A 19,194-nucleotide genomic window follows, 5' to 3' on the forward strand; every position below is an offset into this window, starting at 1 on the left:
TATGCTACGTGGTTATTATTTATCTAACGTTTGAGTTTTTGCAGCCTTTTTCATCCCTGAGGAAAAAATATTTAATTATACTTTGAAGTTTCAAAATTAATTAGCAACACGTAAACTATGATCTTATCAACATAAATTTGAGTAGAAGAGATTTTGTTTTTAATTGACCTAGAGTTTCCTTTTCTTGTGTTTGCGGAGAAAATATAGATTTGTCGGTTCCAACTTGAATAGAAAAGAAATATAAATGTTATAAAAAAAGAAAAGAAAAGAAAAGAAAAGAAATGCGATTAACAGCTGAGAATCACTCAACTCAGGAACAGTCCCGTTATTATTATATTCATTCAACAGTTAATGTGATTAAATCATATGAAATCATATTCATACTTTAATTTTGCAACTAACAAGATTAAATATATCAGACAGAATATCTTAAATTTTAGGTTATTGTTTGGTTTGATTTTTTTAAAATGAAAAAGTAATGTTAAAAGTTCTCATTTAATTTTTCTTTTTTTTCTTTATCACGACTTATTTTATTAAAATTGTAATTAAATTTATCAAAAAAAATTTCTCCCCAGAGGACGTAAAATGTGGTTCTAAATAAAGTATGGGTTGAAGGTGATATAAACTATAAAGCAGGTGACGCGTTTAATAAATAAACACCTCAACCTAATTTAACCTTTTCTGGGTGAAGAAGAAAGCAGCAGGGCTGATTTTTTATATGTTCTAGAAACAAGGTTCCAACTTTGAACCTGTCATCGCTTTGCTGCTCTTTTATTTATTATATTATCATCTTCCACCCAACCTTCCATCTTAATCCTGTGAGTTTTTGCACTTTCTAGAGCTAGCTCTTCAATTTATTCAGTTCCTCTTTTCTCTTTTCAGGCCAAAGTTATACATATATAATTTATAATAAATGACAACTAATTAATTGAAAATTTAATTAGTTGCCCACAAGCAGCAGGGTAAGAGAAAAATTTATGAGAGAAGTATTAGTACTTGTTTAATAATGGAAAGCCAGTATGAGGTCATCACTATTCACTATCATATGAACTTCCCTAACCAATATTAACTGAAATCTCCAGGTCCTTGCATGAGACCCACATGTACATATGTTCTTAAGAATGGTAAAAGCAGAATTTCTTAAGAACAAGTCATATGTATTAACAACTTGATTTATAAATAATGACTTGCTAATGTATTTTTGGTGGTGTTACCCCTTAAATTTCTGTGCCTAGAGATGAACAGAAAATTTAACCATTGATAAGGGGTCAGTATGGAATTCAGATCTTGAAATCTAAGTACACATTATTGTTTCTGGAGTCTTGTGGGGGTGGAAATCAGGGTAGGCGTTTACCAGACAGCAACAAAATGCAATGTTCTTCTCATATTGGATGTTGTAGTCTCTGGATTGACTTGGTGCGGCGGTCTTCCTCTTTTGTCCTCTCTGTGAATCCACACATACACACAGTGCATACACAATACCTCCGGATTTAAATACTGCCTCCTATCCTGTGTGTTTAAAATAAGAAGTAATTTTATATTTAATTAGGTTTTAAATATAAGATTTTAATATATTTTATTTCTTGTTTGTGTCTATTTTTTTCAGAATAGTCTTAGTAGTAGTTACACATATTAAAGATTTTATTAAATGATAGTTCTAACTAATACACATGATTAGTAAGAATATTTTAGAAAAGATAACACATATTTATTACAAATAATTAACTTAATTAATTTTTTTAATTTATTTAAATTAGTCAACTAACTCTTCTATTAAAAATTAAAGATAGTACAAAGCATCATTTCACTCTCACTCTTAAATTTATAATTTTTTATTTAGAGGATATTTTTTAAGATACCCAAAAGTATATTTAAAAAAAATTAATATACTTTTATTTTAAATAACTAATTTAATTAATTTATTTAATGATAATAGAATAGTTATAAAGTGGAGGGGGAATAACATGGTTATGGAAAAATGGGAGTGGATAGAGCTTTCAAGGAGCGTTGGAATTTGGGAAATGCATAAAGTGAAAGGGAAAAGCGAAAGAGACAGAGGACACAGACATATGGCTTTTCCTTTTTGGAAGAAGCAGGCAGTACATAGCATTCCATTCATATTACCATACTTCCACCATTGCAAGGTTTTAACTTTCAACTTGATTGACTACTAATACTATCAAGAAATTTAGGATTAAGAACTTTCTGATTTGAAAATGTGGGAACCACTCGTCAATCCTAATCCAAAAGCATTTAGCTTTCTTTCAAACCACCCAAATCCGCCGCACAACATGGCGGCAATTGGCGCACATATATATATATATAACATCTATTTATCTCTTGCCCTTATTTTTCCCCTTTTAAAGAGCTTGTGTATTGATAGTAAATGTTAATTCATGTCGTCTCTGTACTAGGTTTAATGTTGTTGTCGTTGTCGTTTGTTAGGCATCTCACAACTCAAACACACACAGGATTAGTCAATGCAGATTGCAGATAGATAGATTACCTTATTTTCTGCTAACAACATGTTTCAGAGAATTCTGATTTCACCAGCAATTAATGCTTGGGGGGTAAGTAATAGGGACCCAGAAGAAAGGAAAAGGATTGGACAAATCAAAGCAGGAAGCAAACCAGAAGAGGATTAGTCAACCATTCACATAAAATCTTGCAGAATATGTCCTATAACACAATTCTCCATTACCCAATGTATGTCATAGCATAGCAGGCCAAAATGGAACAAGTTCAAGCTCTTTTCACACACACCCACCCTTTTACTTTTGATTAATACCAGGCTATAAAAAAATCTTAAGAGTGAAGATTGGGAAAGCTTGAAACCTGAAATTATTTTTGTTAATAATAATGATGGCTTCATTAAGCTACACCAACCTTTTCACACCCAGAGGAAGGAAAAGAGAAAAGGAAAGGAGGAAGAGGACGAATCATCAATTTCTTTAATTTCTTAATCAGCAGCCCAATTGTGACTTTATATTCTTTGTAAACGCAATGATTTTATTATGTCACCATTAATAATCATTTCTTTCCACTAATAAGGGTTGGGTCTAGCAGAAGGGACTAGCCCCTCACAACGTGACGAATCAAAGTTCGAATCCCCACTGGGAGAGGTGTTTACATTTAATCTCCGTGCCTCAAATAGAATTGTGATACCTATACTTTAGCAAAAAAAAAAAAAAACCATTTCTTTCTCTTACAAAAGAGAACAGTGTTAATAAAGCAACTAACGTCATAGGAGCGGATATGCCATTTAGGCATTGCTATTGATAATAACAGGACAATTTTTTTCAGTATTCTAAAATGGAACAAATGCTTTATTTAATTATAGTTTACTGGATTAATAAGTTTGATTAGAATGATTCTTATCCATGTGAATCCCACTACTATCAATTGTATGTAAGCAAACAAGTAATAAACTAGTAATATCCTCTAATCCTTCCTTTTCATATTCATTCAGTAAATAAAGTTGACCTTCTGGAATAATCATACTCATCTTGGAGCGCATACAAGCACGCTAATGACATACTCGAACCTGAAACCTTATCCAAACGTGACGGGTGGCATTGTCATTGGGACAGCTTGTTATTTACTTTACACCGTCCAATTCTATTGACCTATGTATTAACCTAAACTTGTAATGTTTAGTTGCTATATTCATTATGCGATTTTTAAATATAACAAAGTATATTGCAAAATCATAATGCCTTGCAGTGAATCCTAATGTTGTGTGTGCAAAATGAATTGATAGTGAAACAAGAAAACATAGGTGGCCATGTTGATCAATGGGCAAGTGGACGAGCCACTTTTATAGAAATGGCAGACAAAGTCAGATGTGTCTGTGTCGTCCTTCATTATTTTTGCTTTCTCAATCATCAACTTCCTTCAGTCGAGCGCAAAGGATTTCTGATTCAATTGCTGATATATATATATATTTATATATATATATATATATATATGAATAACATATCAAGTTTATGTTACCCAGATGAACAAAACTTCAATTCAATTAATCACTTATACATCTGTTTCCCAGTTTTATTCTCTACCAACTTACATCTTTTGGAAATAATTAGAGAAGAGTTAGATTCCAAATTGACCCATCCACCCATCTTCGACTACTAGCGATTAACATCAAATCTGTATATGTTAAGGACGACTTCTCAACAGCTGTATCAGTGTGAACCGTTGACTCTGAATAAATTATATTATGAACAAAGTATTTTTCTTTCCTTTGAGTAGACACTTAATGTGACAGAGACAAATGCAACTGTACATGAGGAGAGGAATCACTGATCTGTCCAAATTAATTAACGTTATTTCGAAGATGAGGCTGTCTTAATCGAACTCTGATATTTGATCCCACTCAAAAAGCTGAGTTCCCCGGACGAAATGTGTTGCACATGCTGGATATATGTATTTGCTCATAAAGCATTTTATATTATTGAGTTCATCATTGTTAGGACGCTTTTTGAAGATGCTTATCAATAGAATTATGTAAAAGAAAGAGTTCATTATATAAATCACTGCATTAAAAAAATAAAGAAAAGTCAGATAATTAAGGTCCTCCAGGAGTGCCCTGGTTAATCATCGCAACTTAAAATGAAAGGAGGAAAAAGGCAACGCTTTAGTTTAGACGGCGAGGCAAATAGAAGATTTTGACGCTTTTATAAGGATAGGCAAATGATCTTCAATGTTGTACAATCACATTGAATATATTATTACACTTGATTTCAACATTAAAATATGACATTTAAGAAATATAAGACCTTTAGAACATTTTTGGGCCAAAATCAAGTTTAGCTTCTAATAATTATCCATGTGATATGTTATCATTGTGAGACAACAGGGGAATGAACTGAGATACATTTTGGAAGCCATTTCTTGCAGAAGCTTCGATTTGCATCAAATGTACAGATGATTTTAATTGCTCGATGCCGACAGAAATGATGGTGAAATATGGTAGCAGTTGGCAGGAAGCCATGAAAGGCCCAAGTTCCTAATTGCAGCTTCATTCTGGAATTTGAGCTTTGCAAGCTAGCTGCATATAGTTATGGGTTTTTCTTTTTAAAAAAACCTAAGAATGCAAATGAGAAGTTGTTTGAAGATTGTTTCACTTTTTTACTTCCTTCAGACGCGTAGAGCATGCAATTCTTCTTCTTTTTTGGGTAATTTTTTGTTACAGTGTATCCACCGGGACGGTCCCCCAATGACTAATCACCCGGGTACTATAAAGGCCCAAGAAGGGGGCGACCCTCCCAAACACGTTTGCTCCATTCCCATCCTCTAGCAGGATCAAATCCAAAAACGATGATTAAGGGACACAGACCCTCATCCATTTGTGCCAGCGTGCGCTGGTAGAGCATGCAATTCTTTATCAGACAGAGATGGGAGCCTCGGATTTACCAAAGGATCACGTTTCCCATCTCCATTCGACCATTCATATAAGAGCAATTTCAGGGACGTTGATGAGTCGTTGAAAACATACATGGGCGCAATGAAATTCTCAGTGAAATGCTTGAAATGAGGAAATAACTAAGTCACTTACTTTTCGTCAATGAAACAACTAAAGAAAAGTTTGGTTGCACTTATATTTAACCAAAATTTTCAAGCTTCAAGGAAAAATGATAGTACTTTGCAAAGATTATTTCAAACCAATAAAGTCTTCGTGGCCAAGACATCGTATAGAGAATTAGCAAGCATATATCAGAATATCAGGCCAACCAATTAGTGCCAGAACCTATGAGTCCTGAAAATAGAAAAATAACTTAGCATGAGAAAATGATTTAACAAGTCGTAATGAACCTTTTGACCTTCTTGTATTCTTTTCCAAGGTTAAATTATCTAAACTTAAACACGGCCTCAAGCAATGCTCTCGAACTATTTCAGCCAAGGGCCCAGAAGTTGTATGTATAATCATTCAGCATGTGGGTTTCTTCTGAAACAAGCATCACGCGACATAGGGAAGAATTAAATATTTGCTGTGTTTCGATCATTCAGCACGAGTTTATGATAGTTTTGGAGGCAAGGCAATTTCAATATCTTCATATTCAACTACAAACAAGTGATGTGCTTCGAGTACTTCTAGGCCCCACCAAAAAATAGTTGGCGGCAACCGGATATATTGTTACAACTAAGGTTGGCCATAAAAGGATACTGATTCAAACAGATCATATGACTAGTTGGAAACAACCAGAAATTCAAAAGCACACATGAACTTTAGGTGTCATATATTTCCCTTCAAGTTCCCTTCTGATTCAGGAAAGAAAAATGCTTCACATCTATCTAAAGTATAAACACAAAGCATTCAAGTCATTGCTCATTCAGACATACTCAGCTGCATTTAAGAGAATTGGATTTAATTTTGTTAAGAAAGAAAAGCAATTTGTTTTCTATTCCCCAGAACAAGTGATTGAGATGCTTCAATTAGGCTTCACCAGTCAAAGCAGCTCCAGATGCAGTTGAAATGATTCTCCAAGTTCACCATCTGGCAAGCCCTGGAAACACAGCAGAGAAGAATACTTTAGAGTTTTGTCTTGAGCACTTAGCAGCAGAAAGAAATGGACCAAGAAGAACAATTGCTCGAGTGAACTAGGATTATACACAACAATAAGGTCCTGTTTGGTAGGAAGCATTGAAAATGAGGGATAAGGATTGTGATTGCAATTGAGAAAAATCATTAAAATAGTATTTAGCATGATTAATTATTTGTTACATACGATTAGACAAACTTATAGAAGTAGGATTGGGGAATACCACTTCCCCCTATAGTATTCCTCAATCCCACATACATAGGTTTAGCTAATCCCATATGACAAGTAATCTCTTATGCTATATACTTTTTTAATAGATTTTCTCAATACCAATACCAATCCCAATCCCTATCTCTAATTTTCAATGCTTCCTATCAAACAAGACCTAAACGTAATAAATGACATGAGAATAGAGAGTCCCTTGAACTTGTTGAACATTATTGACAGATGTTGCGCTTTCCTCGTTCCATACCTGGAAAATGGCAGAATGCTCTGAATCAGCTGGAAGAATTTCTTTGTTATGCTTTGAAAAAGATTAAAATGCAACGAAAGTACTGTCATGGTGACTGAATCTTTATAGAGTTTACAAAAATAATTCTTTTTTACACAATTACAAAATTAAATATGGTAGAAAAGAGAGAAACGTGCAACAAACATACTACCATGATTATAAAAACTTTTACCATACAAACGGGCATCTCCCATCGCAACAATCAAATACAACGTAGAACAGAAGGACCTCCAGCAATGAGGGTCTCTCTGTTGGCCATATCTATGTCTTTCCTTGCTTCTATTTCAGCAGCAATTGTTGGGCGCAACGTTCATGGCTTGTTTGCCAAACATGATGGCCATGGCTCCTTCAAAGAAACCGAGCTCATGCACATGGTTAAAACAGCTGCAACCATAGATCACAGACCAAGCTGTTTCAGGTACCCAAGAGGAAACGGCATAGGGACCACTACTTCACAAAACAACAGAGGCACACCATTAGAGGTACTTAATTCCACCTCATTAGAGTTAGACATAGACCAATGAATTGGTGATCCAAATTTACCAAGTTAGACTACTTGAAATGTCATAGTTTGGGAAAGGAAGAGTATCCGAGGGAAGGAAGCAGGGTGGCTCTTTTTGGGTGTTGAATAGTGGTCCAAAATTGCATTCAAGCATAGAGGCTTGTTGAAGCGTTGGGGATCCCAATGACTGCAGTTAATGCACGATATTATAAGCCTTTAGATAAAGATTTGCTAAGGAAGGTAGCCAGAGAATTTCAAGGGATCACCTCATTGACAATCTAAGTTTCTCTCTTCTATCTTCCTTCTTTACAAAGCACCAATATAAGATACTTTTGTCACCATATTTGTGTGTTAAATATATATTGTTGTGAATATAAGTGGGTGTGTCAAAAGTGAAGTCTCATATTGCTCAAAATAAAGGAGGTTCAAGTGTATATATATCATCTTCTTGACACGTACGATTGAGGCATAATATTATGAGACAGCTGCTTAAAGACAAAGTAGTCTCAATCAATTTTGTTGGATCAAAAGTGCATTTGGCAGATCCACTATGATGTGAGAAGTGTTAAAATGCATTTCTTAGTGAGGGTGAACAATTTATAACGTGCAAAACCAGCGGCAACAGTGAAAATTGTGGGAGTATAATCTAACTCTTAATATCTCTGGCACACACCAAGAGTTGTTGGTTCATAGAAGCAGGCTTTACTGACATCGTTGTGTGGTAAGTATTATCTGTCTAAGTCTGGTTCATAGTCTGAGAATACTTCTTCGTTGATCCTTAAACGGTTTTTCATGGGTTGACGCTTGCCAACGTCCTAAACTTCAATTTTGGGTGCCCCTAATGTTCATAACCGAAGGTGTAAATTGTGTTTATTGTGCCAACATCTGAAACTAAAGATTTAATCATGTTTATTGTCATAAGTGTGGTGCCCAATGTTCAAATGCTTTGATGCCTATATAAAAGGGTTCGGGACAGAGTGTTCAATGCATCGCTCTTAAGCTTTCAAGTATCATTTCTCCTCTCTGCTATCTTCTCCTCCTATTATTTTTCTGCCGCTGAGTCTCTGTGATATTTTTGCCGTTCGGTCATCCAGTCTTTTGTAGGAAAGGTTTGTTTAATCTTGAAGGGTGCCGCATTTACATTTACCCACGGTAGTGAAATAACTTTTAACACGGCACAACTCGAACCAATTCACTGTCCAGTTGCTTCAACATATATTAATAGATTGGGAATGTATATTGTGTTAAGCATTGAGTCTTTATGGTTGGCAATGTGAAAGTATCATGACACTACCTAACAGATACATAGACTATGAATTCTGATAGATTAATCTGAAGTGGTGGGATTAAGTTTAGAACATCAAAAGTTTTAAGAATTTCATGCTCCCTAGCTGCTTTCCTCGACAAATCTTCATCCACGGACTAGCAAAATCATGCATTAGCTACCATTGTTAAGATCTCTAACACTTCAAGAAGCTTTCATGATTCCATGCAACCCTGAACGATTGTTCCATAACCACTGAGAGCCACCTTGCTTCATTCCTTCAATACTCTTCCTTTCCCAATTTTGTACATTTCAAGTAGTCACACTTAGCAAATTTGAGTCATCAGTTCATTAATCTAAAACTAACCTTCCTAATGAGTTGGAATAAAGCATTTCTAAGGTGTGTTTTTGTTGTTTTGTGAAAGAGCAGTTCATATGCCCTTTGCTATTGTTGGGTACCTGAAAACAACCGGATCAGTCACATATAGCTGAGGTTGTGGCCACCATGTGCATCGGCTCGGTCTTCTTTGGGGGAACCAAGACCAACTTGTTATTGTTTGGCAAAAAAGCCATGAAGGTTGTGCCGAACACTCCAAAGTGAGTCGGTCCCACTCAGTCCATGGGGAATCTTACCTGCAAAGCCACAAACCCAATCAGAAAATTTACCCATTTAAAATCATTCAAGGGACTAATATTAACTAACGAGCAACCTGATCGTAGATTTCATCTGTGTTTACAGATATACGAAAATAGGCAGTTATGGTCTCTCCCAGAAACCGTGAGAGAGAGAGAGTGTGTGCGCGCAACATATTATCTGATGCAAAACTGCATTCAATTGATAAATCGATTGGCAAGTGGGAGCAGAACAGAGAACTGAAGGGAATAATATTACGAGGAAACAAAAGCTTTGTTTGGAGTGAAAAGACTACCGAAAAGTGGCTGTGTTGAGTGACTGCATGGAAGCTCTAAACCTCGTAGCTAGAGAGCGTTCAAGAGATGATGCTCTCTTTGGGCTTGTTGATGACGCAAGACTTAAAAAAGGGCCAATGAAGCATGCTTCTCGTGAAATGCAATGAACAGGAGATTATGAATAGGCATAGATGTGATAGGACTCTGAGTGATTCCGTTTCAGCAGTACAGAGAAACAAACAAGTAAAACGAAAGCCAAAATTTCTTGTTTGGCCTGGCAGGACCACAAAGAAATGAAATCCAGACATCACAAAGTGCCAAACTCTGCTTTTGTTATTTTGTCCATTATATGACCTTATCCTGAGATTGAAAACACTGAATCAGCATCATTTTGTTTAAATGCATTGGATCTTTTATACAAATGCACAGATACACGAACATGTCTGCAAATTTTAGGACTTCAGAGCTAGAATTATGCAAGTTATTTGGACATCAAGGTCGCTTTTCAGTTTTGTTAGGATATCGAAACTGATTTGAATGGATTTCAACTTTTATCTTTCAAAATAATATCAATTACTTCCCATTTTCTTGCTAAATATGTTTCTCTGTCTCGTTAGTTAATGGGGTGTCCAAATTAAGAGTATTCACAATAAATGAGAATGAATATAGAATAAGAAAATACAATATACGTAATGAATTATGATGATCACAGTGATTAGAATGAAGTCTGCTGAAATAAAATGGGCAATTATTCTAAAACATAAGAAATTTAAATAAACAGTAAATAAGACACATTTAGTACATAATATTTATTGGCCAAAAAAGATAAAATAGAACTATTATCGTCGTTCCGTTTCCCCTTCTCTTCAAATATGGCTGCCAGTGGTATGTCACATTCAACCTCTCCTGTTCTTTCCTGTTCCGTCAGATGGCGATTTTTTCTTTTTTTTTCTTCTTTCTTTCTTTCTTTCTTTCTTTTCCTTTTTAGGCCAAACGCGATTTTATCTTTCTTTCTCCCTATTGATGATTGCTCTAAACATAAAATAAAAAGAATCTTAGAATCAACTGCTTATTGATGGTGATCTTATCGGTTGATTTGTGAAGTAACCAGCGGAGCTTGTGGTGCTATAGAACTTACATGTGAACCCATCTGGCCACTTCATGGCGCTACAAAATTTGTGCATGGGTAAATAAATATATCCATCCATCCATCCATCCATATTTTATATATACATATATATGGAGAGAGGGGGAGAAAGGGTAACCATATATATGTGACTATAGGAGTATTTGGAAATACCCAAAGATACTTTTTTGAAACGCTTTTTTTAAAACGAAACAAATTTCCTCCTTTATAAAAATACTTTTAAAATTATAGTTTCGATTATATTCAAATACTCTTAGATCTTGCTGCTATTTGCAGGTTCTGTTTCGATGCTATCTCCACTGGCGTTGCGATATCCAATGAGGTGACCAATCTTTCACCCTCTAGTTGCTTTCCTAACTATTGCCTTTTTTTTATTAATATCTAAATTTAAATGATGTTGGGAATGGCCGGGTGTCAGCATTTCATTAGCATTTGATGGAAACGTGGTTTCTTGACGGAGAACCCTAGAAAAGGCGTGCCATCTTGTCTCTAACTCTTTTGATTTTTAGTGGTAATTAATAATTAATTAATCAGGATTAATGAGTAGGCCGTGCATGCTGATATGTCGTGAATTGTACAGGTTCATCATCTGATCCGATTAAATATTAATCAAATAGCTGAGTTCCCTGGTCGTTATCAATCAACGGAGCAAATGTGTTGCACATGTTCGAGTTGGGGCAAATGATCTTCAATATACTGCAATCCCGATGAAATATTATTAGACTTTGGTTCCCACATGAAACACGTGAAATTAAGAATTTAAGAAACGGGGAGGATTCATGAGGCCTTTCAATTGAACCTTTTGCTTTCGTTAGCTTCTTTTGTCCTTGTCATTGTGAGATATAGCATTCCATTAAACAAAACCTTCTCATTATTGAACTGGGGAATGAGCTGAGATGCATTTTCGGAAGCCATTTCTGGCAAAAAGCTTTTGACATGTGCAACAATTCTACATAGGGTATGCCAACAAAAATAATGAAGAAGCAAGGGAGAAGTAAGGAGGAGGCCATTAAATCTCCCAGCTATTCAATGCAGAGTCATCGTCATGCTGGAATGGGAGTCATTTTCGAAGGGCTCTGTAAACTAGCAGCGTATTCTCGGGCCCACAAATCATAGTGAATAATCTCTTCCAAAGAAGGAGAGGTAACCAACTCCTTCTGATGTTCCTCGCATGTCAGCTCCACAACTTTGAAAATATCCAGATAGCCAATTCTGCAAACAACCAAAAAAAGAAAAAAAACATTAGAAGATAATTCATATTCACAAGACAATGCCTACTGTAACAGTTTATAGCCTTAAAATCAGGTGTCAAAAGCATTATAAAACGCAGGATAAGAACTGATGCAGTCAATGATGTCCATTGCAGACCCATAAGAAATTTAACCAAACAATCAATTTACTTTTTCTAATTAACAAAAAAAAAATATCAGTACGCGGAATTCAACCATTCATCTATTTAACAGTGATATATTCTGACAAACTTGGTCAGAATGAATTAGCAGTTTCATTATGGCTTTTTCCTTTTTCACAAAGAAAACCAGGTGCGAGAAGGCTGAAGTTTTTGAATTTCAAAAACTTGTCATTAGTGTTTTTTTACTCCCTTCAGAGTTGAGACACGAGGTGCATGCAAGTGAACATTCATTATTTTTCATTATCATCGCCCAGCAGCAGCTTTCAGCACACTAAGATGAGAGAGCCTCGGATTTACAGAAGGTTCATATTTTCCATCTTCATTTCTTTCTCTCCCATCATATGCGAACAATTTCAGACAAGTCCACAGAAACATATATTATACACACACAATGAAATTCTCAGTGAAATGAGGAATTAAGATACTTACTTTTCATCAATAAACATCTCTACAGCTTTCTCATTGGCTGCACTGAGAACTCCTGTCATGGTGCCTCCAGCTCGACCAGCAGCATAGGCAAGATTCATGGATGGATACTTCTTATTGTCAGGAGCTTTAAATGTTAAAGAACCAAGCCTGTGTAATCAGATTTCAGAAATAGCTGCGTTAAATTAGCAAACAGATTTTGCAAAGGATGGCCATTCGATTAAACTACATAATGCATCATACATAGTATGTATTTCAAAATATTAGCTGCACTGGGATAGTCATCATATCAAGCGTATTTTAAGCTGCTTTTTTCCAAGATACCGATTAAGAAATGGCAGACAATGACCATGGAATTTCTCGAGTTACACATTGAAACAAGGAATACAATACAATGCTAGATGGAAGTAGGCAAGAAGCCAAAGAAGAAAAGGGAATGAGATTATCTGTTCATTCACAGTAAGGATTAATGATTTAACTTGAAATTCCTACAAAATTGAAAGCCTAATATTAATGCTTTCCCAAACTTTAATAATGTTGATTAAATTAAGAAGATTCATCTTTTTAATGAACTCAAGAAAAGTTAAGGTAAATTTTGCAAGGAGCTGAGAAAATGATAGTACTTGCACAGGTCAAGACGAGGCCATGTTACTTCAGAGCAATAAATTCTGTCTGGCCAAGACATTGTATAGAGAATAGGCAAGCGCATATCAGGCCACCCCAACTGTGCCAGAACCGATGAATCCTGAAATAATTTAGCGTGAGAAAATGATTGAACAAGTATTTGTCAGGAGTTGTTGTGTATATAACCATTCAGCAGGTAAGTTTCTCGTTTAACAAGCAGTATTCAACATAACATGGTGAAGAATTAAACCTGAGTTTCGATCATTGAGTGTATGATAGATTGTGGATGAATGACAATCTCAATATTATCATAGTCAACTCCAAACAAGTAATGTGCTTCAATTACTTCTAGGCCCTGCCAAAAAAACAGGAACAATATCTCTTATATCTACAAAATTCATGGCAAATAACTAAATCGAAAGGATGCAGTTTTCCACCCCAAATATTGACGCCTAAAATATAGTCAAACCTTGTTGAATAGGGTAGCAGAATCCACAGTAATCTTTTTCCCCATATTCCAGTTGGGGTGCTTTAATGCATCAGCGACTTTTACATCTTTCAGTTTTTCAACAGCCAAATCCCTGTCAACCAATGATGCGTGAATAAGTAAATGCAAGTTGATTACTGGATCATATAAAGTACACTAAGAACGTAAAAAATTTAAAGTTTGCCATAAAAGGATATTAGTCCAAACAGATCATCATGATATGACTAGTTGGCAGCAACCAGAAAATCAGAAGGCATAAAAAAATTTAGGTGTCATTTCTTTGACGTCAAGTTCCCTTCTGGTTCGGTAAAGACAAAGACTCTGTATGTATATAAACATCGAGCACTGTAAACATGTACAACTGCGTGCATTTAAGAGAACTCTTGAAAACTCTTTATATTCTCACCTGAAAGCACCTCCAGATGCTGTTAAAATGATTCTCCTAAGTGCACCATCCGGCAAGCCCTGGATACACTGTAGAGAAATATATTTTTGACTTCAGTACTTATGAGTCGCAAGAAGAGCAATTACTAGAGTGCAATAAAATGCATACAAACAATACATGTAATAAATGAAACGATAGTATACAAAGTCCATTGAACGTGTTGAACACTATTGACAGATGTTGCAATGTCCTAGTTTTATACCTGAAAAATGGCCGAATGTTCTGAATCAGCAGGAAGAATTTTAATGTTATGCTTGTGAGCAAGGGGAAGAACAAAAGGACCTCCAGCAATCAGCGTCTCTTTGTTGGCCAAAGCTATGTCCTTCCCTGCCTCAATTGCAGCAACTGTTGGCTAAGAAAATAATAAGAGGTGACTCAGTTGTTTGTCTAATAGTGTTAATGTCTTTCTCTCTACTTAAACTTGCGTAAGACCTGAATATCAAGCACAGGTAAAAGTCAGCAAAAGGAAAAAAAACAAAGAAGGAAAAGTTACCTTCAGTCCTGCACAACCTACTATTCCCGTAACAACAGACACTGCATCAGGGTGACGTGCAACCTGAAAAATATGTAGTTATAGCTTAGGAAAAGCAAAATTGGCTCTATAAGCGAAACTGCATAAAGACAGACTGAGATGTCTACCTCAATGGTTCCTTCTTCTCCAGGGATAATCTCAGGTTTTGTTTCAAGATCAGCCAAAGCCTCTTTGAGTTCATTAATAAGAGACTCGTTTCTAACAGCAACGAGCTGAGGCTTGAAAGTCTTCACCTGTTCGATGTAAATTGTTGAAAAGGTCAAATTCTATTGTCTGTGCATTCAAAATAAGAGATACCGAGCCTGACTTTTTTCCCAAATAAAATAAAATATAACGAATTGGAAAGACCATTTGCTGCATGAATTATGTAGTAATAATAGTTATAATATACTGACCGAATTACGGGATAAGATAAATCAACAAATTTGATTTATATCAAGAAATCTGTGGTTCTGATCATAGATGGAGAAATAAAACAAAAGAAAGTTTCATCATGTGACTAAATTATGGGGTTTACCTGATCTGCAAGAAGGGTGATGTTTGAGCCAGCTGCAAGCGCCACAACTTTAAATTTATCTGGATTCTCAGCCACGATATCCAGAGTCTACAAAACATAAGGATAAAAGGGTATTATTAAGTGAAATCTTCGGTTTAATGGGTTCTGCACAAGCATGCGGCAATTATGTTTAACTGCATCTACAAGGCTATTCAAATTTAAGGGTAGATTTCAGTTATACCTGAGTTCCAATAGAACCAGTGGAGCCCACGATAGAGATGGGTTTTGGCCCCTCCCAAGTCTTGCGAACCGCCTCTGGAACCGCTCGTCCTGGCCAAGCAGGAGGCGTTGTGTTCACAGAGCAATGAATTCTACTTCCAACTTTGGTTCCACAACCTTTTCTCTTTAAAGCAAAACCACCTGAGAATCAAATGACACCAGCTTGAGAAGAAAATAAATCAGAAAAATAGAATAACACCAGAACAACAAGAGGAGTCAGCACTCAGGAATGGTTCACACAAAATCCATGACATCAATTTGTAAAACGTCAGATGAACATTAGGATGATTGCATAGGCAATAAAACTCCGTAACAAGAATAACCCACAAAAGGAATAGCATAATTTTCGGAAAGTCAAGCTTATAATATACTGACCGAATTACGGGATAAGATAAATCAACAAATTTGATTTATATCAAGAAATCTGTGGTTCTGATCATAGATGGAGAAATAAAACAAAAGAAAGTTTCATCATGTGACTAAATTATGGGGTTTACCTGATCTGCAAGAAGGGTGATGTTTGAGCCAGCTGCAAGCGCCACAACTTTAAATTTATCTGGATTCTCAGCCACGATATCCAGAGTCTACAAAACATAAGGATAAAGGGTATTATTAAGTGAAATCTTCGGTCTAATGGGTTCTGCACAAGCATGCGGCAATTATGTTTAACTGCATCTACAAGGCTATTCAAATTTAAGGGTAGATTTCAGTTATACCTGAGTTCCAATAGAACCAGTGGAGCCACACGATAGAGATGGGTTTGGCCCCTCCCAAGTCTTGCGAACCGCCTCTGGAACCGCTTGTCCTGGCCAAGCAGGAGGCGGTGTGTTCACAGAGCAATGAATTCTACTTCCAACTTTGGTTCCAAAACCTTTTCTATTTAAAGCAAACCACCTGAGAATCAAATGACACCAGCTTGAGAAGAAAATAAATCAGAAAAATAGAATAACACCAGAACACAAGAGGAGTCAGCACTCAGGAATGGTTCACACAAAATCCATGACATCAATTTGGGAAACGTCAGATGAACATTAGGATGATTGCATAGGCAACAAACTCCGTAAGAAGAATAAACCACAAAAGGAATAGCATAATTTTCGGAAAAATCAAGCCAAGGAGATATTCAGCACAAGTAAAAGGTGGAAACGGCAAATTCAAAGCTCTCAGCTCTTAATTTTTCCCAGCATAATGTGTGCCTGTCAGGAACCGAAAGAAATGGCAGGCAACGAAGTTAGAACCTGGAAGGTTTGCAAGTCTGCTAGACTTGAAGGAATCGGAGAAGAAAACGGACTTCACTTCAGCTGGAGACGGCAAATTCAGAGCCATGGAAATAACAAAATGGAACCCAGCTGAAATTGAAGAACAGCGAAAAGAAATCAAGAGAAACAGAAATGAGAATATCTGTTTGTGGTGGAAGAGATGCGTGGTTTAATAGCCTAAGATGAGGATTTTGGAAGCATTATATATTATTTACTATTGAAAGGCAATGGAAAGTGGGTTTTTCTATTTTTCTAGTTCTTCCTCACAGCACTGAAAAAGGACGAAACACTCTGAGACGAGTGGCCTTGGGAGGAATCAGCACCCACCATTGAATTTGACTGCTGCTCTCTCTCTCCCTGACCACCAGCGCAGTGAATTAAACCAAATAAATTAATTAAACTAAATGAATTACTCTCTCTAGTTGACCCAAAAAAAAAAAGGTGTGCTCCCTATTTTCAGCAAATATTTAATTTATATGATTTTTTTCCTTTCAACATTTATTACTCTACCATTTAGTCAAAGATGCATCCACTAAATAGTGGGTTTTAATTAAAATTAACAGGCTCATGGCATGAGGAAAATCAAGAAAAATACGAGAAATAATACTATTAAATGTGATGGAAAAAAATCAGTAAATGCACACTAACTGTGATTTTACAATTATGACGGGGGATGCTATTGGTAATAAATATTAAATTCGATCTTAATTATAAGAGTTAGTTAACTAATTTGATGGGATTAAAAAATAAGTTAAGTTGTTATTTGTAACAAATAGGTGTTGTATTTTCTAAATACCCTTGCTAATCAATTGCATTGGCTAGAGCTACTATTATTAGAAGGATTACCTTAAAAAAAATATTTAAATATAAAAGACAAAGTAGACTGGAATCTTATATTTATTATCAAAATAATATTAGACTCTAAATTAAAAAATAAAAATAAAGTCAAAAGAACTAGGACAACAATGGTGAACAGAATTTTATACCCAAATACCAAGGTCAAAATTACTTACTACCTCTTACTACCTCTGGTCGTAATTATAAAAACTAGTTACTAATTTGAGAAGATTAAAGAAAGAAGTTAAGTTAGTTATTTGTAATAAATGTATGTTGTTTTTTTCCTAAAATACCTTGCCAATCAAATATATCGGTTAAAACTACCATTATTAAAAGGACTACTTTAGGAAGAAATGCACAAATACGAGAGACAAATAGATTGTAGTCTTATTTATGATCAAAATAAAAGTCAAACAAAATCTTATATTAAGGATTAAATGTAGTATTAAAGCGGCACAATTTCGTATTCACAGAATCATACTTGTTAATTCATTACTTGTTTCTATTTTTATATGTATGTGTGTGTGTAATTGATCAGTATTTAATGAAATGCTTCCAATTACGTTTATTCATGAATCTTTTTTTTTTTCATTTTTTTAATTTTAATTTGGATCGGACAATAAAATTCAAATGTTTTCATCCACGACAATCAGTATTCCAAATTCTGCTTCAGAATTAATCCTGAGGACAAAAAATACAATTCACCTTCTTCTGTTTTTTGTCACTAAATTCATTTTCTTCTGTTGTATTAATTTTTTGGGTGAATATAGTAATGTTATAATTTTTTTCCCCCCTTTCATGCACACCTAAGGTGCTCATAATGACGCGATACTAATTTCAATATTAGCAAATTGAACAGAAATCAATATTCTAAATCTAAGACATTATTATTTGCCACTGAGGGAATTCTTTCAAAACCAAAAAAATAAAAATAAAAAGAAAGCGCGCCAAGATTTTGTAAATATTAGTCAGTCGGCTCTTTGGATTTTGTGAGAATCAAAGTTTGTAAATACCGCCATACGTTTTTATTTTTCTTTTAATACTTACGGAGTTTGAAGAATATAAATGTATATTGATTTTGATATAATGATATATACTCATTTTGCATGATGAATTGAGTACAAATCAGTTGCATTATTAAAAAAAAAAAAAAAGGCATTAGAATATGTTGGCAAAAAGAAAAGGCATTAGAATACTATAAAAAAAAGATAAGGCATGGCTTTTAAATTTAGAGGGAATAATAATGAGCCTTGTTTAATTTATTTCACGCCAACCGCCCCACAAGTTCCAAGAGTTCGCATGAACAATTAAATACTACTCCCCCACTTAAAACTAATTAATTAATTGGATACGAGTATCACTCTAGCTTTATATTATTCCGTGCATAAAATACTTTCAACTAAATTGTACAGTTTAATAAAATAGTTAAAATTAATAAAAAACAATTAATACGTAGTAAATGTAATTTTTTTCAGATGTACCCCTATATATAAATAGGTAGATATGAGAGAATAATAATGAGA

At 35.0% G+C, this 19,194-nt stretch overlaps 1 protein-coding gene and 1 long non-coding RNA gene across 3 annotated transcripts; both read right to left on the reverse strand.

Moving 5' to 3' along the window:
- Positions 1 to 6,933: 6,933 nt before the first annotated feature.
- On the reverse strand, positions 6,934 to 10,096 carry LOC114734844 (uncharacterized). Of its 2 annotated transcripts, XR_003739211.1 has the most exons (4): positions 9,749 to 10,096; positions 9,530 to 9,644; positions 7,226 to 9,452; positions 6,934 to 7,014 (listed from the first exon to the last, which is right to left on the reverse strand). It is a non-coding gene; the product is annotated as an uncharacterized LOC114734844 (long non-coding RNA). The 2 variants fall into 2 exon arrangements; XR_003739212.1 differs by lacking the exon at positions 9,530 to 9,644 and having other exon boundaries at positions 9,749 to 10,095.
- A 1,566-nt stretch (positions 10,097 to 11,662) lies between these two features.
- On the reverse strand, positions 11,663 to 17,096 carry LOC114734842 (1-deoxy-D-xylulose 5-phosphate reductoisomerase, chloroplastic). Its single transcript, XM_028922493.1, has 12 exons — positions 16,814 to 17,096; positions 15,538 to 15,716; positions 15,318 to 15,404; positions 14,908 to 15,033; positions 14,762 to 14,824; positions 14,471 to 14,620; positions 14,230 to 14,297; positions 13,806 to 13,917; positions 13,587 to 13,691; positions 13,336 to 13,457; positions 12,716 to 12,862; positions 11,663 to 12,087 (listed from the first exon to the last, which is right to left on the reverse strand). Exons 1-12 carry the CDS (start codon positions 16,899 to 16,901, stop codon positions 11,919 to 11,921), a joined length of 1,416 nt encoding a protein of 471 aa, XP_028778326.1. The 5' UTR covers positions 16,902 to 17,096; the 3' UTR covers positions 11,663 to 11,918.
- Positions 17,097 to 19,194: the final 2,098 nt, after the last annotated feature.

This window comes from Neltuma alba, unplaced genomic scaffold, assembly GCF_004799145.2.
Source record: "Neltuma alba isolate B1F8T4 unplaced genomic scaffold, ASM479914v2 tig00013149_pilon, whole genome shotgun sequence".
NCBI classification, from domain to species: Eukaryota; Viridiplantae; Streptophyta; class Magnoliopsida; order Fabales; family Fabaceae; genus Neltuma; species Neltuma alba.